Source organism: Anas acuta, unplaced genomic scaffold, assembly GCF_963932015.1.
Source record: "Anas acuta unplaced genomic scaffold, bAnaAcu1.1 SCAFFOLD_255, whole genome shotgun sequence".
NCBI lineage: Eukaryota > Metazoa > Chordata > Aves > Anseriformes > Anatidae > Anas > Anas acuta.
The window spans coordinates 57,491-66,963 of NW_027076289.1; the positions used below are offsets into that span (position 1 = coordinate 57,491).

General features: G+C 55.2%; 1 protein-coding gene and 1 long non-coding RNA gene across 2 annotated transcripts in view; one reads left to right on the top strand and one right to left on the bottom strand.

Moving 5' to 3' along the window:
- CHD8 (chromodomain helicase DNA binding protein 8) overlaps positions 1 to 4,916 on the bottom strand; it is a gene marked incomplete at its 5' end in the record, with an annotated part of 59,317 nt that extends 54,401 nt beyond the window's left edge. Inside the window, 3 exon segments of the mRNA XM_068668782.1 lie at positions 2,713 to 3,087; positions 3,089 to 3,130; positions 4,623 to 4,916. Coding sequence (XP_068524883.1) covers positions 2,713 to 3,087; positions 3,089 to 3,130; positions 4,623 to 4,916 — 711 coding nt within the window.
- A 269-nt stretch (positions 4,917 to 5,185) lies between these two features.
- LOC137849248 (uncharacterized) lies at positions 5,186 to 5,684 on the top strand. Its single transcript, XR_011091821.1, has 3 exons — positions 5,186 to 5,312; positions 5,373 to 5,492; positions 5,574 to 5,684. It is a non-coding gene; the product is annotated as an uncharacterized lncRNA (long non-coding RNA).
- Positions 5,685 to 9,473: the final 3,789 nt, after the last annotated feature.

Genomic DNA, 9,473 nt, shown 5'->3' on the forward strand with positions numbered 1-9,473 from the left:
AAACCCCCAAAACTCATCATTCCACCCCAAAACCACCCAACGATACTCATCCCACCCAAAACCACCCAACAACGCCCATCCCACCCCAAAACAACTCAACAACGCTCATCCCACCCCAAAACCACTCTTTTTCCCCCAAAACCCCTCTTCCCACCCCAAAACCCCCCAAAACCCTTAGTCCCACCCCAAAACCCTCAAAACCCATCATTCCACCCCAAAACCACCCAACGATACTCATCCCACCCAAAACCACCCAACTGCGCTCCTCCCACCCCAAAACCACTCTTCTTCCCCCAAAACTCCCAAAACCCATCATTCCACCCCAAAACCTCCTCTCCCACCCCAAAACCCCAAAATCTCGTTTTTTTCCCCCAAAAAACTCACCTGCGGCTGCAGCACCACCTTGAGGGGCACCGTCAGCCTCTGCCCCGCGCCCCCCACCACCTGCGGCACCACCCCAAAACGCCTCCTCCTGCCCCAAAATCACCCCAAAACCCCTCCTCCCGCCCCAAAACCCCCCGAAACCCATCGTTCCACCCCAAAACCCCCCAAATCCCTCATGTGACCCCAAAACCACCCAAAACTACTCATCGCACCCCAAAAGAAGTCAACGATACTCATCCTACCCCAAAACAGCTCAACAATGCTCATCCCACCCAAAAACCACTCTTTTTCCCCCAAAACCCCTCCTCCCACCCCAAAACCGTTCATCCCACCCCAAAACCCCCAAAACCCATCATCCCACCCCAAAACCACCCAACGATGCCCATCCCACCCCAAAAACACCCAACTGCAGTCCTCCCACCCCAAAACCACTCTTCTTCCCCCAAAACCCCCAAAACCCATCGTTCCACCCCAAAACCCCTCAAAAACTTTCATCCCACCCCAAAACCCCCAAAACTCATCATTCCACCCCAAAACAACTCAACGATACTCATTGTACCCAAAACCACCCAACAACACCCATCCCACCCCAAAACAACTCAACAACGCTCATCCCACCCAAAAACCACTCTTTTTCCCCCAAAACCCCTCCTCCTACTCCAAAACCGTTCATCCCACCCCAAAACCCCCAAAACTCATCATTCCACCCCAAAACCACCCAACGATGCCCATCCCACCCAAAACCACCCAACTGCGCTCCTCCCACCCCAAAACCACTCTTTTTCCCCCAAAACTCCTCCTCCTACCCCAAAACCACCCCAAATCTCTCATTCCACCCCAAAACTCCCCAAAATCCATCGTTCCACCCCAAAACCCCCAAAACCCATCATTCCACCCCAAAACCACCCAACGACGCCCATCCCACCCAAAACCACCCAACTCCACTCTCCTTCCCCCAAACCACCCCAAAACCCCTATTCCCACCCCAAACTCCCCCAAAACCCCCTGTTTTTCCCAAAACCTTCTCTCCCGCCCCAAAACCCCAAAATCTTGGTTTTTTCCCCCAAAAAACTCACCTGCGGCTGCAGCACCACCTTGAGGGGCACCGTCAGCCTCTGCCCCGCGCCCCCCACCACCTGCGGCACCACCCCCAAAACGCCTCCTCCTGCCCCAAAATCACCCCAAAACCCCTCCTCCTGCCCCAAAACCCCCCGAAACCCATCGTTCCACCCCAAAACCCCCCAAATCCCTCATGTGACCCCAAAACCACCCAAAAATACTCATTGCACCCCAAAAGAAGTCAACGATACTCATCCTACCCAAAAACCACCCAACTGCGCTCCTCCCACCCCAAAACCACTCTTCTTCCCCCAAAACCACTCTTCTTCCCCCAAAACTCCCAAAACCCATCATTCCACCCCAAAACCACCCAACGACGCCCATCCCACCCAAAACCACCCACCCAACTCCACTCTCCTTCCCCAAACCACCCCAAACCCCCCAAAACCCCCTATTTTTCCCCCAAACCTTCCCAAAACCCTTTATCCCGCCCCAAAACCCCAAAATCTCGTTTTTTTCCCCCAAAACTCACCTGCGGCTGCAGCACCACCTTGAGGGGCACCGTCAGCCTCTGCCCCGCGCCCCCCACCACCTGCGGCACCACCCCCAAAACGCCTCCTCCTGCCCCAAAATCACCCCAAAACCCCTCCTCCTGCCTCAAAACCCCCCGAAACCCATCGTTCCACCCCAAAACCCCCCAAATCCTTCATGTGACCCCAAAACCACCCAAAATACTCATCGCACCCCAAAAGAAGTCAACGATACTCATCCTACCCCAAAACAGCTCAACAATGCTCATCCCACCCAAAAACCACTCTTTTTCCCCCAAAACCACTCTTCTTCCCCAAAACCCATCGTTCCACCCCAAAACCCCCAAAACCCATCATTCCACCCCAAAACCACCCAACGATACTCATCCCACCCAAAACCACCCAACAATGCCCATCCCACCCAAAACCACCCAACAATGCCCATCCCACCCCAAAACAACTCAACAACGCTCATCCCACCCAAAAACCACTCTTTTTCCCCCAAAACCACTCTTCTTCCCCCAAAACCCATCGTTCCACCCCAAAACCCCCAAAACCCATCATTCCACCCCAAAACCACCCAACGACGCCCATCCCACCCAAAACCACCCAACTGTGCTCCTCCCACCCCAAAACCACTCTTCTTCCCCCAAAACTCCCAAAACCCATCATTCCACCCCAAAACCTCCTCTCCCACCCCAAAACCCCAAAATCCCCATTTTTTCCCCAAAAAACTCACCTGCGGCTGCAGCACCACCTTGAGGGGCACCGTCAGCCTCTGCCCCGCGCCCCCCACCACCTGCGGCACCACCGCCACCGCTCCTCCGCCGGTCCCCCCAGTTCCGCTCCCAGTGCCACCAGTAGAACCAGTAGGCGGCTGCTGGAGGAGCTGGATTTTTTGGGGGGCGGCCGAGGGGGTCCCGGGGGTCCCGGGGGGGGGCTGCTGGACCTGGAGTTGGATGGTGACCACCTTGGGGGGCTGCCCGGGCCCCCCCTTGGCCTGGCCCAGTGCCGCCAGTTGGTTGCCCTGCAGGACCAGTTTGCCGGGGAGGTTGCCCAAAAGGAGGTGGCGGTGGCCCGGGGGGGGCGGGGGTCCGGAGCCCCCCCCCTGGGGCGGGGGGTTGTTGGAGGACCAAGGTGATGCGTTTGGATTCGCCCTAAAAAAGAGGAATTTGGGGTTTTTGGAGTTTATTCGGGGTTTTTAGGAGGTTTCGGAAGGTTTTAGAGGGGTTTTGGGTTTGGGGGGAAAAATTGAAAAAATGGTAAAAATAAAGAGGGAGGAAATGATAAAAATGGACAAAGGTGGGAAAAGAAATAGGGGAAAGGGTGAAATACACAAAAATGGAGAGGCAAAAAGACACAACCAAACCCCAAATCCACCTCAAATCCCCCCAAAACCCCAAATTCCCCAAAAATCCCAAATTTCCCCCAAACCCCCAAAACCCCAAATTCCCCCACAACCCACCAAACCCTCCCCAAACCCCAAATCCCCCCCAAAGCCCCAAAAACCCCAAATCCCCCCAAACCCCACAAAATCCACCCCAAACCCCTGAAAACCCAAATCCCCTCAAAACCTCAAATTCCCCTCAAATCTCTCAGAAGTCCCAAAACCCCAAAAATCCCAAATCCCCCCAAACCCTCCCCAAACCCCAAATCCCTCAAATCCCAAATTCCCCCAAACTCCCCCAAAACCCCAAATCCCCTCAAATCCCCTAAAACCCCAAATCCCCCCAAATCCTCCCCAAACCCCAATTCCCCTCAAATCCCCCCCCAAACCCCCCCAACCCCCCAAAACCCAAATCACCTCCAAAATCCCAAATCTCCCCCAATCCCAAATCTCCTCAAGTCACCCAAATTCCCCCAAACTCCCCCAAAACCCCAAATCCCCCCAAAACCCCTAAAACCCCAAATCCCCCCAAATCCTCCCCAAACCCCAAATCCCCCCAAACCTCCCCAAAACCCCAAATCCCCTCAAATCCCCCCAAACGCCCCAAAACCCCAAATCCCCCCCAAACCCCAAATTCCCTCAAATCCCCAAATTCCTCCAAATTCCCCCCAAACCCCAAATCCCCCCAAAACCCCTAAAACCCCAAATCCCCCCAAATCCCTCAAATCCCCCAAATCTCCTCAAATCCCCCCAAACACCCCCAAACCCCAAAACCCAAATCCCCCAAATCTCCCCAAAACCTCAAATCCCCTCAAATCCCCCCAAAAGCCCCAAAACCCCCCAAACTCCCTCAAAACCCCAAATTCCTCCAAATTCCCCCCAAACCCCAAATCTCCTCAAATCTCCCAAAACCCCCAAATCCCCCCCAAACCCCATAAAAAAAACAAAAACCCCAAATCCCCCCAAATCTCCCCAAACCCCAAATCCCCCCAAAACCCCATAAAAACCCCCAAAATCCCAAATCCCCCCAAATCTCCCCAAACCCCAAATCCCCCCCAAACCCCATAAAAACCCCAAATCCCAAATTTCCCCCAAATCCCCCAAACCCCCCAAACCCCATAAAAACCCCAAAACCCCAAATCCCCCAAACTCCCTTCCCCCCAACCCCCCAAACACCGCCCCCCATCCCCCCCAACCCCAAATCCCCCCCCCCAAACCCCAAAACCCCCCAAAACCCCCAAAACCCCCCCAAAAATCCTCACCTGTCCCGGCGCGGCGCTGAGGGTGACGGCCGGTTTTAGGGGCGCCCCCCCCCCCGTTTTTAGGGGCTGCAGCACCAACTGCTTCACGGGGCGCCCCCCCCCCGACCCCAAAACCCCCCCTTGACCCCCCCCGGACCCCAAAACCCCCCCTTGACCCCCCCCGGACCCCAAAACCCCCCCTTGACCCCCCCCGGACCCCAAAACCCCCCCTTGCCCCCCCCCCGACCCCAAAACCCCCCCTATAGGGCGGGGGGGGGGGCGGGGAGGACCTTGGCCAGGGTCATTTTGGCCCCCCCCAAATTATTGGGGGCGTTTTGGGGGTTTTGGGGGGCTTTTAGGATGACGATTTTTGGGGTGGGGGCGGCCGACACCCCCCATAAAGGGGTTGCCCTGGCTGAGGATTTCGGGGGGGGGGGCGGTTTGGGGTGGGGGAGGGGGATTTGGGGGAGGATTTGGGGGATTTTGGGGAGGATTTGGGGGATTTGGGGGATTTGGGGGGGGGTCCAGGAGCCCCCTAACCCTAAAGCCTCTTCTATGGGGTCGCGGGGGTCGTCGGGGAGGGGGTCGAGCCCGAAAAGATTGGGGTCGTCGAAGAGGTCCATGATGGGGTCGGCCATGGCCCTATAGGGTCGTGACCCCCCCCTATAGGGTCGTGACCCCCCCTATAGGGTCGTGACCCCCCCTTATAGGGTCAAGAAACCCCCTATAGGGTCGTGACCCCGCTTATAGGGTCACAACCCCTCCTATAAGGTCACGACCCCCCTATAGGGTCGCGACCCCTCTTATAGGGTCGTGACCCCCTCTATAGGGTCGTGACCCCCCCTATAGGGTCGTGACCCCCCCTTATAGGGTCAAGACCCCCCCTATAGGGTCGTGACCCCCCCCTTATGGGGTCAAGGTCCCCCCTATAGGGTCGTGACCCCGTTTATAGGGTCAAGACCCCCCCTATAGGGTCACAACCCCTCCTATAAGGTCACGACCCCCCTATAGGGTCGTGACCCCTCTTATGGGGTCAAGGAGCCCCCTATAGGGTCGTGACCCCGCCTATAGGGTCGTGACCCCGCCTATAGGGTCGTGACCCCGCCTATAGGGTCGTGATCCTGCTTATGGGGTCGAGACCCCCCCCCCAAAAAAGGTTTTTCGGGCGCCGGGGGTCCGCAGCTGCGACCTGTAAAAAAAAGAGGGGGGGGGTGAGAATCCTATAGGGGACCCCAAACCCTATAGGGGGACCCCAAACCCTATAGGGGGACCCCAAATCTCATAAGGTAATACCCCAAAAACCTATAGGGGACCCCAAAAAATCTATAGGGACCCCAAAAATCCTATAGGGGACCCCAAACCCCATAGGGTAAAGCCCAAATCCTATGGGGAGCCCCAAAAATCCTATAGGGGAGCCCCCAAATCCTATAGGGACCCCAAAAACCTATAGGTGACCTCCCTCAAATCCTATAGGGGACCCCAAAATCCTATAGGGGACCCCAAAAATCCTATAGGGGACCCCAAAAGGGACCCCAAAAAATCTATAAGGGACCCCAGAAACCCTATAGGGGACCCCAAAAACCTATAAGGGACCCCAAAATCCTACAGGGGACCCAAAATCCTATACGGGACCCCAAAAAATCTATAGGGGACCCCAAATCCTATAGGGACCCCCCAGATCCTATAGGGTCCCCCCAAATCCTATAGGGCCCCCCCAAATCCTATAGGGACCCCCCAAATCCTATAGGGACCCCAAATCCTATAGGGACCCCAAATCCTATAGGGCCCCCCCAAATCCTATAGGGACCCCAAATCCTATAGGGCCCACCCCCCCAGACCCTATAGGGGACCCCAAAATCCTATATGGGACCCCAACCAAATCCTATAGGGGACCCCAAAATCCTATAGGGTAAGCCTCCCAAAACCTATAGCAGACCCTAAATCCTATAGGGGTAACCCCCCAAAATCCTATAGGGGACCCCAGAAAATCTATAGGGGACCCCAAACCCCATAGGGTAAGGCCCAAATCCTATAGGGGAGCCCCCAAAATCCTATAGGGGACCCTAAATCTTATAAGGTAACACCCCAAAAAACCTATAGGGGACCCCGAAATCCTATAGGTGACCTCCCTCAAATCCTATAGGGGACCCCAAATCCTATAGGGACCCCCCAAACCCTATAGAGAGCCCCCCGATCCTATAGGGATACGGGACCCCCGAATCCTATAAGGGATGCCCCAAATCCTATAGAAAAACACCCCAAAAAACGATGAAGAACCCCCAAAAAAGCTATAGGGACCCCCCAACCCTATAGGGACCCCAAACCCTATAAAGAACCACCCAAAAAATGGCAAAGAAACCCCAAAAAAGCTATAAAGGACCCAAAAAAAGCTATAGGGACCCCCCAAAACCTATAGGGGAACCCCAAATCCTATAGGGACCCCCCCCAAAACCTATAGGGGACCCGAAATCCTATAGGTGACCTCCCTCAAATCCTATAGGGGACCCCAAAAAATCTATAGGGACCCGAAATCCTATATTGGACCCCACCCAAATCCTATAGGGGACCCCAAACCCTAAAAGGGACCCCAAATCCTATAGGGGGATCCCCCCAAAACCCTATAGGGACCCCAAAAAATCTATAGAGGACCCTAATCCTATAGGGAACCCCAAAATCTATAGGGGAACCCCCCAAAAACCTATAGGGGACCCCAAACCCCATAGGTAAAGCCCAAATCCTATAGGAGAGCCCCAAAAATCCTATAGGGGAGCCCCCAAATCCTATAGGGGACCCCAAATCTCATAAGGTAATACCCCAAAAACCTATAGGGGACCCCAAAAAATCTATAGGGACCCCAAAAATCCTATAGGGGACCCCAAACCCCATAGGGTAAAGCCCAAATCCTATGGGGAGCCCCAAAAATCCTATAGGGGAGCCCCCAAATCCTATAGGGACCCCAAAAACCTATAGGTGACCTCCCTCAAATCCTATAGGGGACCCCAAAATCCTATAGGGGACCCCAAAAATCCTATAGGGGACCCCAAAAGGGACCCCAAAAAATCTGTAAGGGACCCCAGAAACCCTATAAGGGACCCCAAAATCCTACAGGGACCCCAAAATCCTATACGGGACCCCAAAAAATCTATAGGGGACCCTAAATCCTATAGGGGACCCCAAAAGGACCCCAAAATCCTATAAGGGACCCCAAAATCCTATAGGGGACCCCAAAATCCTATAGGGGACCCCAAAAGAGACCCCAAAATCCTATAGGGGACCCCAAAATCCTATAAGGAACCCCAAAAGGGACCCCAAAAAATCTATAGGGGACCCCAAAACCCCCCGGGATTTGCCCCCTCCCCCCAAAAAACCCGAGCCCCGGGGGGACTGGGAGGGACTGGGCCAGACTGGGAGCACTGGAGGGGCTGGGGGGACAGCGAGGGGGAACTGGGGTTACTGGGAGCCCCAGTAATGGGGTAACTGGGAATCCCAGTAAGAGGGCAACTGGGAATCCTAGAAAGAAGGAACTGGGGGAACTGGGAGCCCCAATAACAGGAAACTGGGGTAACTGGGAGTCCCAGTAAGAGGAAAATGGGGGAACTGGGAGACCCAGTAACGGGGTAACTGGGAATCCCAGTAACAGGGTAACTGGGAGCCCCAGTAAGAGGCAAATGGGGTACCTGGGAGGCCCAGTAACAGGCTAACTGGAATCCCAGTAAGAAGGCAACTGGGAGGCCCAGTAAGAAGGAACTGGGGGAACTGGGAGCCCCAATAACAGGAAACTGGGGGAACTGGGAGTCCCAGTAAGAGGAAAATGGGGGGAACTGGGAGGCCCAGTAACATGGTAACTAGGAATCCCAGTAAGAGGGCAACTGGGAATCCTAGAAAGAAGGAACTGGGGGAACTGGGAAACCCCAATAACAGGAAACTGGGGGAACTGGGAGCCCCAGTAAGAGGCAAATGGGGTTACTGGGAGCCCTGATACCAAGGTAACTGGAGCCCCAGTAACGGGGTAACTGGGAGCCCCAGTAAGAGGGAACTGGGGAAACTGGGAACCCCAGTGAGAGGCAAATGGGGGCACTGGGAGGCCCAGTAACATGGTAACTGGGAATCCCAGTAAGAAGGCAACTGGGAGACCCAGTAAGAGGAAACTGGGGGAACTGGGAGACTCCAGTAAGAGGCAAATGGGGTTACTGGGAGGCCCAGTACCAAGGTAACTGGGAACCCCAGTAAGAGGGAACTGGGAGCCCCAGTAATAGGCTAACTGGGGGAACTGGGAGCCCCAATACCATGACAGTTGTGAATCCCAGCCAGAAGGCAACTGGGAGGCCCAGTAAGAGGGAACTGGGGGAACTGGGAGACCCCAGTAAGAGGCAAATGGGGTTACTGGGTGCCCCAATAACAGGGAACTGGGAATCCCAGTAAGAGAGCAACTGGGAATCCTAGAAAGAAGGAACTGGGGGAACTGGGAGCCCCAATAACAGGAACTGAGGGAACTGGGAGCCCCAGTAAGAGGGCAAACGGGGTTACTGGGAGGCCCAGTAACATGGTAACTAGGAATCCCAGTAAGAGGGCAACTGGGAATCCTAGAAAGAAGGAACTGGGGAACTGGGAGCCCCAATAACAGGGAACTCGGGAAACTGGGAGCCCCAGTAAGAAGCAAATGGGGTTACTGGGAGCCCCAGTAACATGGTCACTGAGAACCCCAGTAAGAAGGCAACTGGGAGGCCCAGTAAGAAAGAACTGGGGGAACTGGGAGGCCCAGTAACAGGCTAACTGGGAATCCCAGTAAGAGGGAAACTGGGAGCCCCAGTAAGAGAGGATTGAGGAAACTGGGAGACCCTCTAAGAGGCAAATGGGGTTACTGGGAGCCCC